Source organism: Eschscholzia californica, unplaced genomic scaffold (genome assembly GCF_041429995.1).
Source record: "Eschscholzia californica isolate CP2 unplaced genomic scaffold, dmEscCali1.0.p SCAF_1, whole genome shotgun sequence".
NCBI classification, from domain to species: Eukaryota; Viridiplantae; Streptophyta; class Magnoliopsida; order Ranunculales; family Papaveraceae; genus Eschscholzia; species Eschscholzia californica.
This window is the reverse complement of record NW_028238198.1, coordinates 73,420,537-73,444,689: the sequence shown is the minus strand read 5'-3', so window position 1 is coordinate 73,444,689 and position 24,153 is coordinate 73,420,537. Positions and strand designations below refer to the sequence as shown.

The following is a 24,153-nucleotide window of genomic DNA, read 5'->3' as shown; positions in this document are numbered from 1 at the left end:
GGCAGTTAGAGTGGCATTGCGAATGACTTGTTAGTCTTAGAGAAGCCCTAGTATTGCTTTAAATGGGTACACTTGATTCTTGTTGTCTGGCAAATTTGAGCCCAACAGTATTTTGATGTTCCTTATGATTGGCAAAATATTTAGGTCTTCTAACAATTTGACTAAAACCTACTGAATATTAGATACCTTAGGTTGTTAATTCTTCTTTTGTAATGGTGTACTAAAAGGGATTAAATCTTCTCAAATTTATCTTAAGATTTATAACTCACCGATTTTCTTTACCACTAGAATTGAACTTGGATCTGTAAATGATGAAATGAATGTCCAACTACTACACTAAATATTGATTTAGTGATTTACACGGTTTTAACTTTTATTTGTATATTATTTGCTACTTCGTATATGTCGGTTGTGTGAGATTGAAAACCAAAACTCAATACAGTATTAAGAGCATTTTCATAGTACACACTACCCACTTAAATAATATATTACATACATAGAAGTCTTCTCGTATAAGATCAGTATGGCTAGGTTATATATTGTCGTTCTCAAGAATTTTATTATTTTGTGCCATTCCAAGTGTGTATTATGATCAGTTCAATATCACGACCAAATTGCCACAAAACTAAATAATGTGAGAATAGTCTCACATGATGGTAGAAAGGGTATCTGACAAAATATAATGTGTAGGTCTTCTCCACTCATTGACAATTAGTTTTGAGTTTGATGACCACAAACTTAACATGTCATCAAAGCTAGGCTTACAAGTGATAGGCTTAAAAGACACACGTGCTCCACATCACTCGAACAGAAAAAAAAAAAAAAAACACGTGCTACGTCGAAAAAACACCACACATGAGGAGACATATGTGTTAGGCTCACAAAACCCACATTAGAGGACACACAGGATACATAAACCTTTAGTGGTCACATGGATATTAAGGCAGGCCACTAATCACTATCACTATAATAAAACCTTATATATCTTGGTTGGGTGGATGGTGAAAGTAGTTGATCATATTTAATACCATAAAGAAAAGAGCTTGTAGAAGTGTTGAATTTGGATGGAAGGATTGAAGGATCAACTTCCTGCAAGAAAAATGTTAAATCGCGTTATCAGAGTAACTATAAATTTCGACAAACAGAACATATATTCTCAACCTGAAAAAGTTGGACATATCATGGTACTTAGCTGTATTGTGAGAGATGAAGGATAAGAAGGAGGTTCAGCTAGATAGAAGAGTTGGAGAAGATGAAGTCAACTGTCATAACTACCACTACGATAGAGGCACTCTCGATTATAGTTGCAGGCACACTTATATTGATACAAGGGCACTCGGGTTAGGGTGCTGTTATCCAGGCTATAATCCTAAACTAACTATTCCATTAGTTAGTTAATGGTAGTTACTGTTTAATCGTTTTCTCTCTCTAAAGACTATATAAGAACTTCACCTTCTTTGTAATGATACTTTTGGTTTTACCTAACTAATAAGATTAGTATTCGATTACTTCAACTCTTTACATGGTACCAGAGCAAAAAACCCTAGAATTGTTTTTCGAAGAGCAAACCGAAATCAAGAACAAGGAAGAAAGCTGATCTTCTGCTATCAAAGAATCAGGGATACAGTCTTTATCATCATCATCATTAAGCTTCAAACAATCAAAGATGAATTCAAATCAAAATCAGGTATCTTATAATCCAAATCTTATGAATTTAATATCTGCAAGATTAGATGGATCGAACTTTCTTGTTTGGAAAGATCAAGTTGAAAATGCCCTAATTGGCAATGATCTAGTGTGCTACATCGATGGCACCTATAGTGAACCCTCTCAATTGATTGTAGAGGAAGGAAGAGATATAGCAAACCCTGCTTACCTTCAATGGCGAAAGACCGATAGCTTTGTCAAATCTTGCATCAAAGCAACAATCACACATTCTATAGCATCTGATATTCTAGGATTAAAGACCTCTAGGGAAATATGGTGTTACTTAGAAACAGTATTTCTTCAAGAATTTGAAGCACAGAAGTCTTCCCTGAGAAACAAAATTCAAAACATAAAGAAAGGATCAATTCCCATATCTGAATACTTAAGTAAAATCAAGAATATTGCTGACTCTCTTGTAGCTGTGAATGATAAAGTAAGTGAAAGTGAGTTAATTAGGATAGTTCTTCAAGGCTTAGGAAGAGAATATTCTCAATTTGTAATTACCATACAAAATAGAGATAGTAATCTGAGTTTTGGTGAATTAAGAAGCAGATTGATCCACCATGAACAATGGTTAAAGGAGCAAGAATCAAATAATGATTCAAGTGAGCTATACTTTGTCAAGAAAATACAGAATAGAAATAGCTCAAGACCATCATCTATGAGGCCTTCTAATCAGACCCAAATGCTTGAAAATGGCATAAAGACACCTTTTAGACCCAATTTGAGGGCTTCCTCTCAAAATAGGAACAATTTTTTTGATTTCACAACAGTACCTTGTGGGATATGCTATAAATGGGGACACACAGCCAGACAATGTAGGCTAAGGTATAAGGACTTCCCCTCAGAAGCCTCAAAATCAGCAAGTAGAAATTTTGCAAATTTGCATCTTCAAGAGATTGAAGATGATGAAGAAGAGGAGGAAGAAGAAGAATCTGACCCTCTTGAAGTAGAAGATGAGCAAGCTCACTTTGGTGCTGAGAAGGAAATTGAGAGTGAGTCACAAGAAAGCAGCTATATCTCTATAAACAATCAAGATAAGAGATGGATAGCTGATACTGGAGCAACAAGCCATATGACAAATTCTCAAGAAGTTTTAGATGATATTACTCCTTATCAAGGAAAGAATGGTGTTCTTATAGGAGATGGAAAGTGTCTGCATATTGCTAGTACAGGACAAGCAATTTTAACTACTGGGTCTCACACATTTCATCTAAAGAAGGTACTTCATGTTCCTACAATTCAAAAGAACCTCTTGTCTATCTCAAAATTTACAAAAGAGAACTTTTGTAGTGTTGAATTCCTCCCATGGGGATTCTTAATAAGAGACTTGTGGTCCAAGGAGGTCCTGGGAGAAGGACCCATGGTAAACAATCTTTACAGTATTGATTTTCAGATGGACCCTTATGTCACACCTAAAGAAGACACAGAAATGGCCTATTTGGCTAGAGGAACAGCTGAAACATGGCATAATAGGTTGGGCCATGCATCTCAAGAGGTCATTTTACTTCTAGAAAGGGAGAAGAGGATTAGAATAACATCTAAGAACTTCAAAGAGGTTTGCTCATCATGTCAATTAGGGAAGAGTCAGAGACTTCCCTTCTCTATTTCACTAAGTTCAACTACTGCTCCTCTTCAGTTGGTACATTGTGACATTTGGGGGCCTTCACCTGTAACTACAAAGACAGGAATTAGATATTATATACTTTTTCTTGATGACTATAGTAGGTTCTTCTGGATTTACCCCATGAAGCTAAGGTCAGAAAGCTTGAAATGCTTTCAACACTTTCAGACACAGAATGAAAGACTCTTTTCTCTCTCTATCAAATGCTTTCAGAGTGATGGTGCTCCTGAGCTCAGTAAAGGGGACTTCTATGCTCATCTTATGTCATGTGGAATTGTCTTTAGAAGCTCCTGTCCCTATACTCCTGAACAAAATGGGAGAGCAGAAAGGAAGAACAGACAGATTACCTCTGTGGGAAATACACTCCTTTTTCAAGCTTCTATGCCTAAGGAGTTTTGGTTCCATGCTTATTCTGCTGCCACATACATCATAAATAGGACTCCAAGTAAGCTTCTCTCATATAAAACTCCCTATGAAATGTTATTTGATAAGAGTCCAGACTATGCTATGATAAAGGTGTTTGGTTCCTTATGCTATCCTTACTTAGGTAACATTAAGCCTGATAAGTTAAGTCCTAAGTCATCAAGGTGTGTCTTTATTGGGTATAGCCCAACACACAAGGGATATAAGTGCCTAGACATTGAGACAGGAAGAGAGTACATATCTAGACATGTCATCTTTGATGAGTTCACCTTTCCTTTTGAATTAGATAAGTCTCTTTCAAGTTCAAAATCACAGAAAGAATCAAATTCTCCCTACCAAGTATTGCAGCTTCCACCTCTTCCATTGAATGTTGATATGTCTACCCCTTCCTATCACTCAACATACTCTTTAGATGATCAAGTATACCCTTCACCTACTGTCTCATCATCAGGACACATATCTCCCACAAATTCATCTCCCACTAATTCACCCTCTCCTGCAAGTTCTAGCTTAGGAGAAGAAGAGGCTCCAAGACTCAATGTCACTAAACACCCTATGCAGACAAGACTTAAGAGTGGGATTGTTAAACCCAAGACCATTCCTGACCATGTAGCTCATTTCTCAATACCCCATGCTCTTCCTACTTTGAACACTTCCTCTTCTTCATCTATAGCAGAACCAAAGAGCTATAAAACTGCAATTAAAGACCCAAAATGGAAACAGGCCATGGAAGAGGAATTCCAAGCTCTTCTCAAGAATGGTACATGGTCACTCATACCAAAAACCACCCATATGAATGTCCTTGGGTGTAAGTGGGTTTTCAAGGTTAAATGTCACTCAGATGGGTCTCTCCAAAGGTACAAGGCTAGGCTTGTGGCTCAAGGGTATAATCAGCAAGAGGGCATTGATTATATGGAAACTTTTAGCCCTGTGGTTAAGATACAAACCATTAGAGTTGTTCTAACTTTAGCTATATCTAGACATTGGCCTATTCAGCAGCTGGATGTCTCAAATGCCTTTCTTCATGGGCATCTAAATGAGACAGTTTATATGAGACAACCACCTGGGTTCTCTGACCCTCAATATCCTAATCATGTGTGTCACTTGCACAAGGCTATCTATGGGCTCAAACAGGCTCCAAGAGCCTGGTTTACAAGATTTGCATCATATCTTTTGAATTGGGGTTTTTCCAAGAGTGCTTCAGACACTTCCATGTTTGTGTTTCAATCTGGTGAGCACATGATGCTGCTTTTACTTTATGTGGATGATATCATCCTCACTGGCACTTCAGACTCCTTGCTTGATCAACTCCTGGCTGTGCTAGCTACAGAATTTGCTATGAAAAGACTTGGCCATCTTCATTATTTTCTTGGAATTGAGGTGAGTAGAAAGCCTTCCTCATTGTTTTTAACTCAAACCAAGTATATACTTGAGTTATTGGAAAAGTCAGGACTCTCTGACTCTAAACCCAGTCTAGTGCCTATCTCAGCTGGCAAGAAGGTTTCTAAACTTGATGGTGAGCTTATTGATAATCCAATTTTCTATAGAAGCATGGTTGGGGGTCTGCAATATGCTACTATGACTAGGCCTGACTTGACATATAGTGTCAATTACTTATCACAATTTATGCATGAGCCTAGGACTTCTCACTTAATTCTTCTCAAGAAGGTCCTAAGGTACCTAAAAGGTACTGTTGGAGGTGGTATTTTGCTTAAGTCAGGAGATGTTCATATGCTTCAAGCCTTTTCTGACTCTGATTGGGGAGGATGTCCAGATACTAGAAGGTCTACAAGTGGGTATTGTGTTTTTCTTGGCTCTTCCTTGGTTTCATGGTCTTCAAAGAAGCAGACAACAGTGTCTAGGTCTTCTACAGAAGCAGAATATAGAGCTTTGTCTCTTGCAACCTCTGAGCTCTTATGGATGTCTTATCTTCTTGAGGAACTTGGGGTTTCAGTTTCTGTTCCTTTTCGACTTTCCTGTGACAATTTGGGGGCTAAATATCTTGCTTCAAATCCTGTCTTCCATGCTAGAACCAAACACATTGAGATTGATTACCATTTCATTCGAGATTTGGTTATGAATTCCACTTTGGAAATTCAATTTGTTGCGTCTGAAGCTAACTTGGCTGATATTTTTACAAAGGGTATTCTCTCCTCTCAATTCGATTTCATTCGTAGCAAACTCATGGTTCTTCCAGCCTTCGAACCATTAGTTTGAGGGGGGCTGTGAGAGATGAAGGATAAGAAGGAGGTTCAGCTAGATAGAAGAGTTGGAGAAGATGAAGTCAACTGTCATAACTACCACTACGATAGAGGCACTCTCGATTATAGTTGCAGGCACACTTATATTGATACAAGGGCACTCGGGTTAGGGTGCTGTTATCCAGGCTATAATCCTAAACTAACTATTCCATTAGTTAGTTAATGGTAGTTACTGTTTAATCGTTTTCTCTCTCTAAAGACTATATAAGAACTTCACCTTCTTTGTAATGATACTTTTGGTTTTACCTAACTAATAAGATTAGTATTCGATTACTTCAACTCTTTACATGTATAAATTCACAAATGTATAAGTATATCGACATTAAAGTGTGCAACGGGGGATTATATACTTTTGAGGTACAAAAATTATATAAAAATGTATTTACAATAAAATATTTTAGCCTACCAGACATCTTAAGCTAGGTTTTAAATGTTGGCAATCCCTTGTAATTTACCCCATCTTTTTGGCAAACAATGAGAAAAGGAGATAAATATAAGAGTTTCGAGTTTTCCCTCTTTATGTTTTTATTATTACCTTCTATATTGCATGAGAATGTTTCATCATATAACTAGATATATCAATGAGATGAAATAATAAAGCACATAAACTTCAACAGAAACTGAAACATGAGATATTTGATAACGAGTAACGAAAATCATAATAATTACTTAGAACTTTGTTTTTACCTATAAATTACATAGAATAGAAAATATAAATTCAAGTCTTTCTAGAATCAAAACTACAACCTCTTGCATTTTGGATGGTATGGACACCGAGCTGGAACACAACAGGTGTCCGCCTCCTGTGTTTTCATCTCTCTCTTTCAATCACCTTTATCTTATTCTCTCTCACTCGTCTTTTTGTGGGAGAGGGCCCGGAAGTGGGTTAGATCTAGCAAAGACTTTTTGTTTTTGTTGTGGAACTAGCAAATACTCGATCCAAGTGAATGGATCAAGTAAAGAGGGAAATTTCTATAGGGGGGTTCCTAAAATTTCTAAAAGAGAAGGCATTTGGAGTGGGGGCGCCTTTATCAATCCATAGAGGCGTGTCTAGAACTTACCTGCAAGGAACCAGTAGTTCAGATTCCGGTTCACCTAGCTTTGTTAGTATTAAAACCTGACTAATATATTCAATTTTGGTTCTCAACTCCAAATTGTTTCAGTTTCTCTCACTCACTTGTTCTTGCACAATCTCCCTCCCCTCTACCCTCTCTCCCTCTCTCTCTTTAAAGCAAAATAATGGCAGCCAACTTCTGGAATTCCTCCCACTTGTATTTTTCATTTTATGTATTTTTTAAAAGTTCCCCTATTAATTTTTTCTGATTTCTAGATTGATTGTTTTGTGTTTTTTCTTTGTGGGTAGGAAACAGCTTATGGATCAGGAAGAAGTGGATATTGTGCATTCTCCTGATAAAGAGAGGGGTTTAACTGTTGAAGAATTTAAGTACATTAAGATGCATATGGCCAATTGTAAGTTCCTCTTTAAATTTTTCTTCTTTCTATTCAATCCAATCTCATGATATGTATAAATTGATTGTATATTAGGGAGTTTTCCAATCTGGGTTCCATTTATTTTCTCATAAAGTTATCTTATTTGCAATTTTACTTCACAGATTTATTTGAAGTTTTATGTATATTTTTACCCATTTCTCATTCTGTGTGCCTATGTATTTTATCCCTTAATTGGTTCATCTTACTTTGTGCAACTTGTTTTGTAAAATTTTGTATTGTATTTGAAGTTTTTCTCGTATGGGTTTCTCTAATGATTGATAATGCATTAGGGTTGTGAACTAATAGGGTTAAGATTGTTAGGGTTTTCTTATTGTATACTTCTCATCTCCTTTCCTTGGACATTGTAGTTTTTTCGAAATTCTCCAATCTTACATTAAAACTGGGATTTCGGTTAATGATTTTTAGATTGCATTATCGATTATTAAGCTCCACAGCCAGATCCTTTCTCCAAATATTTGTCTTAGCGGGTGTTTGTTTCTTCATAGTGCTTGTCTTAGGGCCAGATTTTATTAGGCGAGTAACATCTATGTCTTTCAGATTAATAAGAAGAAGGTTTCTGACATGGTGTGAGCAACTTTAACGGAGGACAGGATCCGTCTTCAAAATCCGATATAAAGTTTTGCAATTTTTCTTTAAGCCTGTCTAATAGGACCAAATTTTTCCTGCGCGAGCAAGCGAAGTTTTCTTGGACCTGCTATAGCAAGAGCTGGGACCCCCATTAATTGACGTCCCGAAAAATTAGAATGAAATGATCTAGAATGAGTGTCAACTTCGGAATTCATCTCCAATCCAGCTTAATTTCTAAAGCTTGGACTCTACAAGAACCAAAAAATATTATAATGAATCAGATTTACATGTACAAATGGATTATATTTAGATGATCTGCTTGTGGTAGCTTAAGATGCGTGTTGTTGCACCCTAAAACGCTTTTGTTGAATCACATCCTCAAGTTTTAAAGATTTTGTGGACTAGGTGCCACAAGTGGACCCATATATGTTGTTAATACTTAACACTATGACTTTCTAATACGTTTTACTCGTAATGCCATTGCTGACTGCTTCCTTCGACAAATTCTCCTTTTTGAGGTTTATACATTTTAAATAATTGTTTCAGATATTTGGAAGCTGGCTCAGTTGGTTAAAGTGAGGCAAAGGTATGAACCACTTTCTGTTACAACTTACTACTGTAACTTGCAATTTTGCTGCTCACTCTATCATGTTGCAGAAACTGTTTAGGTTAGTAGAGCAAGGAGGGAAACTATAGTGTCCAGTGCTTCTAGTTCTTCATTTACTTTTGCAGTTCTATGTAGTCATATACCTTCGCTTCCGAAAAGAAAACTGGAGATCACTAATTCTTATCGATGAGATATTTGTGCTATAAATTAGTGGAAATAGTTATGTAGTTCTTAATATGTTTTGGATTCATACTTGAAAACAATGCCATTGCATCTCTTTTGCATTTTTTAACTTCTTTAGGGTAATATCCATCTGTAACCTGTTCATTGGATGAACTTCAGTGTATATTCTCTAATGCACTTCTGGATTTTCAGGGTGATAGCTACTGCAGTTGCTTACATGAGACGTGTATACACAAGGTATATTTCAAACTTAGAATGTACATATATATATATATATATATATATATATATATATAATCATTTATACACTCCTAGTCCATATATATATATATATATATATATATATATATATATATATATATATATATATATATATATATACTTGCTTCCACCATTAAGATAGTTAATATATATAAGTTTATCATATTCGTCTTGTTCAAAAAAATGTTTGGTACAACAATGAGAAGTTTATTATTTTATTGCCAATGTAGCACAAACCCAGACATACTTTCTCTAAGGAACGGGTTAGAATGTATTGACGAGGGTTCTCGTGACACTTAGATGTTATTAAAAAACCCTTAATTTTGTTCATTAGTGGTGGAGAGTAATTCTCCATATGTTGGATCGTTATATAAATGGGGAAGGGCAATTTAGTATGTGGGACTGTGGGAGTACTTGTACAAAGTGGTATGAACCAAAAGACAAAAGTAGACCTCTCAAAACTTACAAAAGTAAATTCTCAAAAAAAAAAAAAGTTGAAGTGTTAAAATGAGACCTCCAAGGCCGCTATATCTCATAAGGTATGCTGCAAAAGTCATTGGCATAGAAATACTGTCAGGACAATCTTTTATGTAGGATTGCTGATAGAATTTTACAAGTTGTGTCATAAATGATGAAGCTCGTGTAGTTAACTTTCTGTAGTTGTGGCACACAACCGCTTCTTGGGATTTGCATTTCCATCTTCTTTTATTTGTATAATATCTGCTGGATTTTGATGAATATATTATCTCAAGTTCAGTTTTACGAGCATATAATCCGAATACAGTTTGTAGGGTGAGTTTTATAACAAGTTCGTTGTTTTTTCAGAAAGAGTGTGTCAGAATTTGATCCACGTCTAGTTGCTCCATCATGCTTGTATTTAGCTTCAAAAGCAGAAGAGAGCACTGTCCAAGCTAGACTCCTTGTGTTTTACATTAAAAAACAATGTAATTACTTGTTGGTGCACCTCAGTTGGTACTCTTCTTCGATGTGATATATACTGTTCTTGTTATGATGTCATTTTCTCTCTGGGTTACAGGTAAGGATGAGAAGTATTTATTTGAAATCAAAGATATACTTGAAATGGAAATGAAGATTCTAGACGCTCTTAATTATTATTTGGTGATTTACCATCCTTACCATCCACTGTCCCAGTAAGATTTTCTTATCTTTAAGCATAACTCTTCTATCTCTTTATCATGATTTAAAATTGTAATTTGCATCTTATTTTGGGTATTAGATATATACGTATACATATAGATATAGATATGTTTGACTGTATTTTATAACTGCATACATGGGTATCATATATATGTTTGACTGTATTTTATAACTGCATACATGGTCTGGTTTTGTGTTTGAAGAAAGACCAGAAGGACCAAGAAAGGGTATGCTAACGCCTATATTAGTAAGGTCTCAAGGAGCCTTTGATTTTGATTTGAGAGCCGTAAATTCAATGAAATGAAATTCATAGGGGTCAAGGGGGCGCCCCCCTTGAGCACACTTAGAGAACGGAGTACATGGGAAGAAATCTTCCCATGACATAATTGTATCTTTCACAAACAACAACCTTAAGGCTGTATCTGATATCTCATATCATCGTTTTATACTTCTGATATTGATACCATCTTTTGGTTGATCCCCAAAAAATAATTTGTAAGTAAATGTAAGAGACCTTGAGAAAAAAATATGATTGTACCAATGTGTCCCCATTTTGGCATTGAATCCACTTGCTGTTTGTGATATCTCATATCAACGTCTTATACTTCTGATATTGATAGAAATAGCCATGTTAAACAGGTATATAATATTATAATGTCACAAGCATTGGTCCCATGGTAAAACTGTAATCAAAAATCAATTTACCTAATGACGAAGACAAGAAAAATATGTGTATGGGCATATATCTCTGATTACAGTCGATGTCTTCGACCTCCTAATGTTATCGGATAAGGCTTCCTGTATAGGTTTCCATGACTCCATGCTACATTATCTAGATACTTGGATAGTTTTAGTTCCTAGTTAATGAAGTGTTAAAATCCTGTCGGTTTTTTTATTAGGTTTCATATCTCTGCTGATGCATCATGATTCCTAGAAGAAGTACCACCATTCATAGAATACATAACGTAAATCATTTGCTTGGCTACATTTAATATTTAAACTTTGGGCTCCACATATTTTAGCAATCTCAGTCGCTTTATTTTTGTGTTAATAGTTGCTTTATTTTGTTCTCAAACGGAACAATTTGTTAAATTTTCATCACTTAGTTGTTTTTGTCTGATAGGTTACTTCAGGACGCGGGCATGACGGATCTAACTCATCTGTCGTGGTAAGAATTGTTGGGTAATTAATAAATTGATGAAGTCACCTGATGCCTCGATGCGTACATATTTGAACTCAAGACTAAAATGTTGCATATGAAATCCCCTGTTATTTTTAGTTGTTGGGGAACACAAATATATTAGTATTTTGTTTATTAATCACTTAGGACTTCATATTACGGTAGTAAAGTATAAAAACTATGGCATGTTTTGACATAATTGATATTATTTCCCTCAAAATAAAAAAAATAGTTTATTACACAATGAGGTATTGAGGTCTACGCCTCCAGGCGCGGCATCGCCTTTTGAGAGCAAACCGCCTTGAGACGTAAAAACGTATTTTCAAACATTGGTTCTTTTGCACATGCGCTGTACTGAAATTCTAAAAATCTAACTTTTGATTCAAAACTAACTAGGGGACTCGGGATCGGGTAGGGTCAGGCTACAACCAAATCGGATCCACTAGTTACTGGAGTGTATCGGCGGATCCGAACTACTTAGCTTTTGACTCACCTTACCCACAAGTCAACAAGATTCTGAAGACTCTTATTGTATATGCAATTTACATTCAATTCAGAAAAATTATGTTGAATCTGACAAGGCATTTTGTACCATACAGGGGTCTTGTAAATGATACATATAAGATGGATCTCATTCTCATCTACCCTCCGTATATGATCGCATTAGCTTGCATATATATTGCAAGTGTTCTCAAAGATAGAGACACCATAGCATGGTTTGAAGAGCTCCGTGTTGATATGAACGTTGTAAGTATTTTTTTTTGAATAAAATTTTCTATTCACATATTTAGCATCTCTTAAAGTCGAGAATATCTGTTGAAAAATAAACGGTGCTTTTATGAATCATGTCAATGACCTATCTGTGTCAAAAAGTTAACCAGGTTTAATGATATCAAGATTTTAGTTAGGGAATATTTTCAAAATTCTGCTCTAAATTCTGCTCGGTTTGCACAAGTTTGCATAGGGTATTCGGCCCAATTTCTGGTTGAATGAAATAGTAAATCTAATAATGATCGTGTTAATATTTTCTGATTGAATTATTCAACTATATATGTTCTTAAGATTCATTTAGTTTGTGAACTTATTTATGTCTTTGATTTTACAGGTAAAGAACATATCGATGGAGATTCTAGACTTCTATGATAATCACAAACCTCTACCAGAGGAAAGGATCAACGCAATTCTTAACAAGTTAAAACCGTGATAATATTTTGACTGAAGGACTCAGACCAGTCAGTAATGTGACATATTGTTCTCCTATAACCAAGTACAAGAAAATTCTGAGGGAGGTTTCAAATACGTTTGTGTGTATGAGAACTGATAATTTTTGGCATGACTTGTTTAATGCCAAAAACTTGCAAGTTATTATGATAAGTGAGTACTTTTTCTCCTGTATTACTGGTACAGCCTCTCAAGTCCTGCTTCTTTATCTCCCCTATATCTTCAACTGTTTTGGGGGTTTTGTTTTCTTTTTTCCTTCGTACCCGTTGACTGACAGAAATTTGTCGGGAAATGGGGAAAGTTGTCGAGAGACTCGAACTGACTTTGGACTCGACTAGCGAAGCAGGTGTCTTTGGGTCTATTACTGACTACTCAAAGATTTTTCATTCTGATGCTTCAAGGATGGCAAGTTAATTTGTTGCTCCATTTATGGAGTGGCATTTGACAAAACTTATTTTATGGTCTATTTAGATGAAGACGTCCAAAGTGAGATAAGAAAAAATAGGATTTAACAGGCATCTGATTTCAGTTCCTTGGTTTTTTTTTTGCCGCGGCTTTGGGGAATAAAGAATAATCTCCGGAGAATAAGTTCTTAAGGGAATCAATGTTTTTCTGTACATTCTCCGGGGAATATTAATTTTTAACCCAAAACATAACTTGATCAAACATTGCTCCCTAATCTTCACCTTCTCTATCACCATCACCACCAGAACTTCCCTCCATCACCATTTTGACCACCATTGCCTCTTCTTCTGTCTCATCTCTCATTTATTGTGACCATCTATCTCGGTCTCTCCCTCTCTCTCTATTGCTCTCATTATCTATGTATCTCGATCTCTCATTGTTTCTCTCTCATTATCTATCTCTCTCTATTGCTCTCATTGTCTATCTCTCTCGATCTCTCATTGTTTTTCTCTCTCGATCTCTCATTGTTTCTTGACTGACCTCTCATTGTTTTTCACTATGTCAAACACACACAAACACTGTTCCGGTGAAGGGAAGTGTTCCCTTCGCCATAACCGGACCTCGAGGAGGGTTTTTGGCGAAACCTTCGAGGATTTCGCGGTCCCGAAATATTGTGACCACAAAACGTTTTGTGGCCCTGACCATTTCGTGGCTAAAAACATTTCGTGGCTGCAAAACTTTTTGTGGTCACGAACTCTGTGATCTCCACAGATAGATCTATACATACCGCAAAAGAGAGAGGGCGAGATAAAGACTGCGAGAGAGAGATAAAGACTAGCGAGAAAGAGAGATAAAGACTACGAGAGAGAAAAAGAAAAGGAGCAACTAATCTACAAAGAGAGATGTCTACAACGAGAGAGATGAGAATGAGAACGACAAAGAGATAGTCAGTGAGAGAGAGACATAGATAGTGAGAGAGAAAGAGAAAGGGAGAGAGAGAGAGAGAAAAAAAATGAAGATTAAGGTGCAATGTTTGATCAAGTAAATTTTTGGATTAAAAGATGAACATGCCCTCTAAATTAATTTTTATTGACTAATTCTTTATGCTCCGGAGATTTTTCTTTGGGCCGTGGTAGTGGTGGCCAACGGGCCGTGTCGTGCCGGCACGGCCCGTTTGGCAGCCGTGGCGTGTCAGACACGCCACGGCCACGCCAGGCACGGCTTGAGCCGTGCCGTTCCGTGCCGTGCCCAGACCACAAAGGTCTGGGCACAGAAACGGCCCATGGGAACGGCCCACCCGTTCCCGTGGCGTTTCCGTTGCGTTTCTGGCCGTTTCCGTGGCCGTTCCGTGGCGTTTTCGTAGTCGTTCCCGTGGCCGTTCCGTGGCGTTCCCGTAGTCGCTTCCGTGGCTCCGACCCATTCATAAATATTTTTTTACTTGTCAAAAAAAAGTAATAAAAGAAATATACATTTTTTTTCAAGTAAAAAATTGTGATGTACAAAAACTTTAGAGTCTATGTCATATCTTTGCTTATTTATACACTCTCCACATTTACTTTATATTTTGTGGTTTAGGTGTGGGACTATCTTTACCACTTTATTTGTTTATTTTTTTGAAAAAAAGTTTTAGTTTGTTTCAAAAAAAAAAATCTAAGTAAAAAAAATAAAGTAAAACCTCTTTTGTTAAATTCAAATAACTAAATTGGGCCGTTGCTAGCGTGTCGTTGTTGCCGTTTCCGTTCCGTGTCGTTCCGTGCCCATGGGTCGTGCCGTGTACGATCCGTTCCGTGTCGTTCCTGCGTGTCTAATGGGCCGTGTTTAACGGGTCTGGGGCTCTAAAATCCCAGCCCCGACACGGCACGCCAGACCCGTGACGGGTCGGCACGGCACGGAACGGACCGTTCCGTGCCGTTCCGTGTCCTCAAATAAACGGGTCGTGCCGGTCCGTTTCCGTGTCGGCACGGCCCGTTGGCCACCACTAGGCCGTGGTGCTTTTTACTGTCAGGTCATCAAATTTCTGACTTCTCATTGTAAGCTCGACTTTTGGCATTCGTGTTTAGACCTTTCCAAGCTGCAGTTGTATTTAAGTTTCTATTATAGTACTAGACTAGGGTATATTGTGTGCCTTAGAGCACGAATTGTTGTATCAATCTGACGAAATTTTAATCCAGTGCTTCCATGGGTGCCCCATAGTACTGCTCTAGTCGCTATCTCCAAACATACTACCCGACATTCCATATTTATTATTTCTATATTCTGGAATCTTAACTTTTGGTATTTTACTAATTATTTTTTTTTTCTTAAATTAGTTATTTTAATGAGAGAAAGAAAAAGAGATTTCAATAATTTCTATTTAAGAATGACATAGTTATTTCTATATTCTGGAATCTTAACCTATTTAAGAAAAAAATAACTATGTAATTTCTATTATTTCCTTTTTTTCTTAAATTAGTTATTTTATTTCTAAGAATGACATAGTTATTTTTTTCTTAAATAGGTTATTTTATGTCTAAGAATGACTATATTTTAAATTTTGGAAAGGACTTCTAGATAATATCCTTTGTTAAAAAAGGATTTTTGTCTCAGTTAGCGTTTTTCTTTTCTGTTTTATTATATAGATTTCAATTTCTTTTTTAAACTCTTGTAATTTCTTTTGTTTCTTTTTTTCTTAAATTAGTTATTTTATTTCTAAGAAGGACATAGTTATTTTTTTTTTATCTTAAATAGGTTATTTTATGTCTAAGAATGACTATATTTTAAATTTTGGAAAGGACTTCTAAATAATATCCTTTATTAAAAAATGATGTTTGTCTTAGTCAGCGTTTTTCTTTTCTGTTTTATTATATAGATGTCTATGTGTCGCTGAGGTTGATGCCACGAGCAAATAAATCAAGAATGGTTAACTATTTTTTACTTAGAGTTCTCATACTTGGTTTTAGTCATGATTTGTCTTATTTTGTTCCTATAGAAAATCAAGTATTCATTGAGACGGATGTTGATCTAATCAAATTAAGCACTAATAGACATTTGTGCATGATACCGTATTATGATTTTTTGTAATGTTTAACTAATATCTATTGCAACAAAAAGAAAAAGAAAACTATTTGAAATTAAATTTAATATGTGAGAATGTTAAATTGAAATAGGAATGAGACACATTATTTCTAAAATATAGGCATCCCTACATTTCTTCTTATGGAATTAAAGTTTAATTTGTTAAAAATAGGAAGAATTTGTGAAGTTCATTTTGGTTGGACGGTAACGCGTTAAAAGTAGAAAGAGCACTGGACACCTATAAGTTCATTCCATTACAAATATTAGAATTAGTTATTGCGTTGAATTTTACATGTTAAAAGTGATAAAAACACGAAACACACACATATTCTTTCTCTTACAAATATCCGAATGGACAATAGAATTTAACTTGTACATGTTAAAAGTGGAAAGACTATATGACTCTTATAGTTTTTTCCCTTACAAGTATTAGTATTGGGAGGTGAGTTGAATTCTTACATGTCAAAAGTGGAAACAACTTAAAACAAAAAAAAATCACATTTTTAAAGAAACTTCTAATTATTCAAGCTATTCCTTTCTTGGCTTAATATGATTCATGCATTTGTTCTTCAAACTGAGTACCTTATAAACCTCTCCAAATCTCATTTTTAAGGTGTGAATTGAGTTTTCTAAGCTCTGACTATTAGTGAGTGGGTTTGTGTTGTTTTTGGATTTCAATGGGCACTTTGAATGAGAAGCGTATTGATGCAGAACTTGAGAAATGTTCTGAGAAAGAAGATGGATATTCGAAGAATATTTCCGCCATTAAAGAAGCTGTCAAGGTCTTGTTGCAAGGATTGGGTGAGGATGCCAACAGAGAAGGTCTAGAGAAAACATCACTTCGTGTCGCTAAATCCTTCATAAAAGCAACCATAGGTACTTCCTCTCCCCCTCTTCTTTTTCATTCATTTGATCTCTCTTTCTTACAGGGCTAAATGGTAGATTATCAAATCAAATATTATTGTACTCATAAGTCATATCTAAATGGTAGATTTGGTTTTGAAAAAATCAATTTTATGTTATTTGTAGGTTACCAACAAATGGTGAATGATATCATTCAAGGTGGTTTGTTTTCAGAAGCTGGTTTAGATAGTTCAGATGGGCAAGGAGGAGGTGCTGGTGGGCTTATTGTCGTTCGAGATCTTAACCTCTTCTCGCTCTGTGAATCTTGTTTGCTCCCTTTTCAGGTTCAATGTCATGTAGGTTATGTCCCGTCAGAAGAACGGATCGTGGGCTTTAGCAAACTCTGTAAGGTTTCAGATGTTTTCGCCAAAAGGCTTCAAAATCCACAACATTTAGCTGATGAAATTTGTTCGAGTTTGCATAATGGGATCAACCCGCACGGTGTCGCAATTGTCCTTCAGTGTTGGCACCTTCAATCTCCGAACGTTGATGTTGAATCGACTAACCCATGTTTCCATCCTTCTAAAGTTGAAATGCAAGGATGGGAAAAACTTTTTGTCAAGTCTGCTTCTGGAGTTTTCGAAAACGAAAATGGAGACTTTTGGGCTAATTTTGTTGCTTTTTTGAAGTTCAAAGGCATAGATGTGAAAGCGGCGAAAAACCGACCCTCTATCATCCCATGTTGGTGTCCATCTGAATCTATTGATTCAATCTCAAATGAACAAACAAGCCAGAAAAATCCTTCACGCTATGAAGTTCTCTGCGAAAAAGAACCCGACCTTCTTGCAATGGCAAATGCGGTGTCTGTGATACTTCATTCCCTTGGTGAAGATCCTTCGAGGAAAGAACTAGTGGATACCCCTCTACGATTTGTGCATTGGCTAATGCACTTCAAGAAATATAATTCGGGAATGGATCTGAATCTGAATGGCTTCAGCTCGGGTAAGAACTTTAGCACAGACAAAAATGGTGATGGTTCTAGTCCCGATCAATATGAGATTCACTCTGAGCTAAACTTACCTGTTTGGTCATTATGTGAGCACCATCTCTTGCCATTTCATGGGGTGGTACATATTGGGTTCTTTAGCTCTAACGGAGACGATCCCATTAAGCGTCGTTCAATGTTGCAGTCTATTGTACATTTCCGTGGTTGTAAGCTCCAAACACAAGAAAGGTTATCGACACAGATAGCAGAAACAGTTTCTTCAGTTTTAGGCGGGGATGTGATTGTAATCGTCGAAGCCAATCAACTCTGTATTATCTCAAGAGGGATCAAGCAACCTGGAAGTAGCACAGTAACAACTGCTGCACTCGGTCGATTTTCAACTGACTCAACTGCGAAAGCTACATTTCTGGAATCCATTTCAAATACTACTGCTTCTTGAAGAAGATGAGTTTATAATCACTTCCCTTTATGTGTTATTAGTGTTTTGAACTTCGAGTCGATAGAAATAAATTTATGTACGCCCGCTATAGCGGAGAACTTATAGGTGGTTTGAGTTATTGTTGTAATTCATTTCAGCTGTAGTTTTAAAGTTGTAACCCATGAACAATTTCAAAGATGAATTCAGATAAAGTTTTGGGCTTTAGTTTCAGAATTTATTTGTTCTTTAGAGTTACTATTAATCTTCTTATCAGTAATTTTTGAATGTTTATACATATGCAGGGGAAAAAATAGATCAAAATGCTTATTCTTTGGTAACTTTTGAGTGAGAATAGATCCAATTGAGTGATTCTTCTAACTTTGTGGGTGTAGATTAAAATGTGTGATTTTTAGTCATTTATAAACAATAGATCCTTTGTGATGAAATTGTTCTATCTATTATCAATTATATTTTTTATTTCGATAAACTTATCAATTACGAATTCGGTAAGAGGACGCGATATCGACAAGATAGCTCATTAGATATCAGATTCAATATATATGTAGTCATATCTAATCTGATAGACTACCATTTACACCCCCTATTGACGCGTAGTTATAAAAGGTAGGAGATATACTCGGGCTAATTTTTCTAGAAAAACTTAAGTTATTTCTTAAATTTCTACTTTCATCCTTTCCTTTCTATTATTTTTCTCTCTTTCACCCCTCAACCCACCCCCGACCCCGTCCCTATGGTTATGTCTCTTTCCTTCATCCCTTTATGGAGAACTTCCGTAAAGGACGGTAAATCGACACTCACAAAACCTATCTCTAGTTCTCTCTCTTCCTTCATCTACCCCATGGATAGATAAAGAGAAATGTGAAGGAAAAAAAGGGACACATTTTTGGTTTTTTTAGGATCTCCATGGATGGATAGGAAAAGGAGGAAGAAAGAGTATATGTGAAGGGAAAGGAAAGGAAAAGGCTAAAAATGGAAATGGAAGTTATTCACTTCACATTAACTTAACAGAACATTTGAAAAGGGGGTTAAACGAGCTTATTGAACAATGTTTGGGGTTCAACAGATAGTTAGTCACCACTCGGTGTCCAAATAGAATTATCCCGATATTTTGTCATCTGAAGTCGGTGATAGAGCAAACATCGAAAAGTCTAAAGTACCCCTTGGCTTAAACCCTAGCAAGTGGTAGTGGCCGCCGACCCTTTCTCTCTCTAAAAAGCATTTCCTTCTTAAAGCCCTAAACTATTTCTCCATTGTTCTTCTCTTCCAGTTAGTCACTGTGGAAAAAGGTATCATTTCTTAGCCCCTTTCATAAAACCCTAGTTTTCTTTAGATCTTCTTTGATATGTATTCCTTCATCTCTATGTACATTAGATCGTTCAACTCTCTATGCCATTCAATGATTTTTCATTTTGTTTTCATATTGTTATTCTTTGTTTTATCTAGATGTTTATAGGTTAAGTTCTTCATTTTCGCTGTGTTTCTGTCTGATTTTTGTTCATACTTACGCGATTATGATATCTTGGTTGATCCTGGAATTCTTAAACCTTTTTTAGTTAGGTATACTTTTTAGGGTTTAAGAGATCTTCATTTTGATCAAACATTTAGATGTTATTTAAGTAATTTAGATGGTATTCGTTATGTGAGTATTTTAATTTCGTGATTCAAATTGTATCTCATGGTTTTGATTCAAATCGTTTTTAGACTGAATCATGAGATATAAACCCTAAATAGTTCGTATGTTGTACCTATATTAAGTCATACCTAGATTTCTATTGATATTCGGCCATCAAAGTTTGTATTTACATTTCGTTTAGGCAGTGTTGTTTGTTTAAGCCAGTTTTGAAATCTAACTCGAGGTCTGAAGCAACTCATAGTCTGATTTCAGAATGTTTGTTTTTGTCCGACTCGTGCTGTCTGACTAGCCGGAATGGCTACTTTCAGCTGATTTTGGGTCCATTTGACCCAACTGTTTCAAATTTCGACAATGAGAAAAAAAAACAAAAAACACCACCTTATTGGATTACCTTTATTGTCATATTTGAAATATGGAGGCGAATGAAGTTTCGTGTGTTGGAGTAGTATCATAATTGCATATTGTTCATGATACAATAGACGACTTGAAAGCATTAATCCCTTGTTTTCATATCACTGAAATTTTTAAAGATTTGACTGGTGTTTTTCTTTTTTATTTCAGTGACTTGGTACATCTAAACAGTAGAAAGAATCAATCAAGATGGCATTCACTGGTAGGCTTGGAGGCCTGATAAGGCAGAGCATATCCCAAAGCAATGCACCAAATGCACAAGTTGGTGCCCTAGGGTCAATGTTCAATGCTATTAGGAGCATGTCAGGTTCAAAGCTTTTTGTTGGAGGTATGCATCTTATATGTGATGGCCTATATTTGAACTTCGTAAATTTAGCTGTTACCTTATTGAATTGAGTTGTTCTTGTCAGGTCTTTCATGGGGTACTGATGATCAATCTCTTAAAGATGCATTTTCTGCCTTTGGGGACGTTCACGAAGGTTAGTTTCAATAAGTAGAATCCTTTTTGTCAGATTTCATAAACCAGAAAGTGCTAATATTAACTTTAGTGACATATTGAACTAATGAATTATATTATCTGCAGCAAGAGTTATTATTGACAGAGATACTGGAAGGTCAAAAGGATTTGGATTCGTTAACTACGACACTGATGAATGTGCAAGCTCAGCTTTAGCTGCCATGGATGGCAAGGTCTGAATTTGGAGCAATTTTTTCTCTTTTTTTCTTTTTTGCTTATACAGTAACATGCTTTTCGGAATGCTAAATAAACATGTTTTGTTGAAGGAACTTGATGGAAGAAGTATTCGCGTGAGCTATGCAAATGAAAGACCTAGTACTCCACGTTTTGGTGGCGGCGGTGGTTACGGAGGTGGCGGCGGTGGTTACGGAGGTGGTGGCGGTGGTTACGGAGGTGGTGGTGGTGGTTATGGAGGAGGCGGTAGAGGAGGAAGAGATGACGACTTCTAATTTACATCATGTTGTTTTTCTCCTGCAATTTGGTATGCATTTTAGGAAGTCATTTCTCTAAAAACGAGTATTACTCAGAAATTCAGTTCTGTTAAACTTTCCAGTTTCTCTACTCTATATCTCTGTGTGGATCGGATAAAAACTAATTCTACATTGCATAAGTTCTTTGTAATACAAGTCTTGCTTTTCAGATAAACATGGCATCTGCTAGTATTTGATTATGTTGTTTCTGCAACCAAACAAGGCAAAAAGGAAAGCCACTCTAAGATACCTAAAATTATATCTTACTCAAATGCTCAATTATCTGGTTCATTTTTGGTGTCTTTCTACCTCTTGATTTACCCGACTATCTTCTCTTTTTTCAAAAGATTTGTGTGATTGGATATTGTGGTTCGTTTTTCATTTTCAATTTTAAAGGTGGACAAATATGTAAAAAATTTTGAGGACAAATATGTAAAAAATTTTAAAGGTGGACAAATATGTAAAAAAATTTCATTTTCAATTTTAAAGGTGGACAAATATGTAAAAACTTTTTACCACTCCTACCAAAAGATGCTGGCTTCGCTCGGGCGTAGATGCTTTTGCTTCTACATAACAGTTACCTTTGCAGACCTTGCCATTAAACATTACCTTGTTCCTCCTTCTATTGAGTTCAATCTAGGTAAGTTAAGTGCATGTGGTCAAACCTTGCTTGTGGTCAAACCTTGCTTGTGGTCAAACCTGTGAGGGTTTGAAACTCTCTGTATTAATTCGACCCAACCCGAATGTGTGAGGGTTTGAAACTCTCGTATTAACTCGATCCAAACTTGAACCATAGATTAGTCCCTGTCGTCAAACCTAGGGATCTCTCTATTAATTGGATCCAAACTTGATCCTTCTATGGTTCAATCCAAATCAATGAGGGTTTCATGATGCCGGAGATGAGAGAGATAAGGCAGCAATAGAACCCAGTTTTTTTTTTTTTAATATTGACTACATGGTCATTACAAAGGCATTACATCGATACGATGTGATAAACACGATAACTGCTGAATTATTACTGGTCTAAAATCCGACGAAAATAAATGGTCTATAGCCGACGAAATAAAACGACGTAAAACCTACATAAACTACTTTATACTCAAGTTTAATATTCTGGATTTGCACTTTCATGAGATCGAACGTGCGACTTTCGTATCGCGGAGTAGATGCATTGACCAACTGGGCTACTAGATGTTGGCAGAACCCAACTTGTTCACCTCATTTTCTACTTTTTCTTGGTCAGTTGCGTTGGTCGAGGGTAGGGGTGGGAATTATACCCGATTACCTGATACCCGCCTTGGTCACCCGAGTCCGACAAGGCCCGTGGATGCCCGCACCCGATGATGTGTAGTACCCGCCCAACCCGAAGGAATTTAGTGGGCGGGCTTGGGTGAAAAGACCTACCCGACCTCCCGCCCACACCCGAGTCCGTTGATATTACCCGAGAAGTGCCCGACAAATTAAAGAAGTTATTAAGGTCATGTGGCCCAACAATCATGGGCTGCAAAACCAAAACTCAATGTTTAAAATTGAAACTTAGAGTGGGGCCTATAATAGAGCTCTCACAAGTTGTGAGGAATGAGTTCTCCTATATGTAAATTTAACTCTTTACCAATTTTTTATGAACTGAAAGATGTGGGACTAAACAATTAAAGGTAAACTCTCTCACAAGTTCTTGTAAATTTAACCCTTTATACTTGATAAAGGGGGGGAATGCTCTTATAAGATGTTGTAGGTAGCAGCTCATTATTATGCACTCATCTTTGAGTGTTGATTCAAAGCACGTGCACTTCGCACATGTAACTCAAAACTCTTAGCCACCCAACAAAAAGGAGTTACCCGATGCCCGGTTGCCCATAGCCCGATTTGCCCGGCTATGTAAATGGGCATGGGCGGGCTTTGATCATGGGAATTTTAAGATTTGCCCGCCCGATTTGTCCGAGTGGTCAAAGAGCCTAAGTACCCGACCCGCCGGTGCCCGAAACCAAGTTACCCGTGGGTACCCATACCCGCCCGATTCCCACCCCTAAGCCAGGGTATGTAACTTAAGGGGCTATTGCGTAATTTGTTGGGTTTTACGGGGACGAGACATTTATGAAGTCATTTACAATTTTTTATTTTTTTTGAGAATTCGACTATGATCTTCGTTCGTTACAAGTCATTTACTATTGAACTCGTGATCCTCCTTTTTTCAGAACACTTCTTTTTCTTACTTAATCGCCATCATTTTTTCTCTCACAGTCCTTTTCCTCTCATCCCACTCCTTTCTCTTTCTAGTTCTCTCTACTATTTGCTGACAAACAAAGGAGTTTCTATGCTCGTCTCAGACAAGGGGCAGTCATTGAGGTTTGACACCTGAGGATTTTGAAGAGACCGCATTGAGAATAAGTTCAACGAGGGTTTCTATTGAGGGTTACAAACCCTCGAGGATGGGGTTTTTTTGGTCGATAACAGGATAAGAGAAGAAGAAAGATAGATGGTGGTGGGCACACTGGACGGACTAAGGAGTAGTGATGGACGGTGATGGAGTGGTGAGATTTTGTAATGAGAGGAGCTTACCATGAATCCACTTATTTCTGCCGCTTCCGTTATTGTTGCTGGATTGTCCGTAGGGCTTGCTTCTATTGGACCCGGAGTTGGTCAAGGTACTCCTGCGGGACAAGCCATAGAG

General features: G+C 36.7%; 3 protein-coding genes across 5 annotated transcripts; all 3 read left to right on the top strand.

The window, feature by feature from the left end:
• Positions 1–5,696: 5,696 nt before the first annotated feature.
• On the top strand, positions 5,697–12,878 carry LOC147569001 (cyclin-C1-1-like). Of its 2 annotated transcripts, XM_086655451.1 has the most exons (10): positions 5,697–5,707; positions 7,179–7,286; positions 7,379–7,485; positions 8,641–8,680; positions 9,077–9,121; positions 9,971–10,089; positions 10,182–10,296; positions 11,427–11,471; positions 12,083–12,230; positions 12,589–12,878. In XM_086655451.1, exons 2-10 carry the CDS (start codon positions 7,255–7,257, stop codon positions 12,685–12,687), a joined length of 750 nt encoding a protein of 249 aa, XP_086511577.1. In that variant the 5' UTR covers positions 5,697–5,707; positions 7,179–7,254; the 3' UTR covers positions 12,688–12,878. The 2 variants fall into 2 exon arrangements, with proteins under 2 accessions (XP_086511577.1, XP_086511576.1); XM_086655450.1 differs by lacking the exon at positions 5,697–5,707 and having other exon boundaries at positions 7,144–7,286.
• A 3,900-nt stretch (positions 12,879–16,778) lies between these two features.
• On the top strand, positions 16,779–18,751 carry LOC147569000 (GTP cyclohydrolase 1-like). Its single transcript, XM_086671544.1, has 2 exons — positions 16,779–17,039; positions 17,193–18,751. Exons 1-2 carry the CDS (start codon positions 16,841–16,843, stop codon positions 18,449–18,451), a joined length of 1,458 nt encoding a protein of 485 aa, XP_086527670.1. The 5' UTR covers positions 16,779–16,840; the 3' UTR covers positions 18,452–18,751.
• Positions 18,752–19,471: 720 nt separating this feature from the next.
• Positions 19,472–21,657, top strand: LOC147568999 (glycine-rich RNA-binding protein 4, mitochondrial-like). 2 transcript variants are annotated; one of them, XM_086655448.1, is made up of 5 exons: positions 19,472–19,737; positions 20,646–20,823; positions 20,906–20,974; positions 21,079–21,185; positions 21,279–21,657. In XM_086655448.1, exons 2-5 carry the CDS (start codon positions 20,685–20,687, stop codon positions 21,459–21,461), a joined length of 498 nt encoding a protein of 165 aa, XP_086511574.1. In that variant the 5' UTR covers positions 19,472–19,737; positions 20,646–20,684; the 3' UTR covers positions 21,462–21,657. The 2 variants fall into 2 exon arrangements, with proteins under 2 accessions (XP_086511574.1, XP_086511575.1); XM_086655449.1 differs by having other exon boundaries at positions 19,678–19,737; positions 20,667–20,823.
• The last annotated feature ends 2,496 nt before the right edge of the window (positions 21,658–24,153 follow it).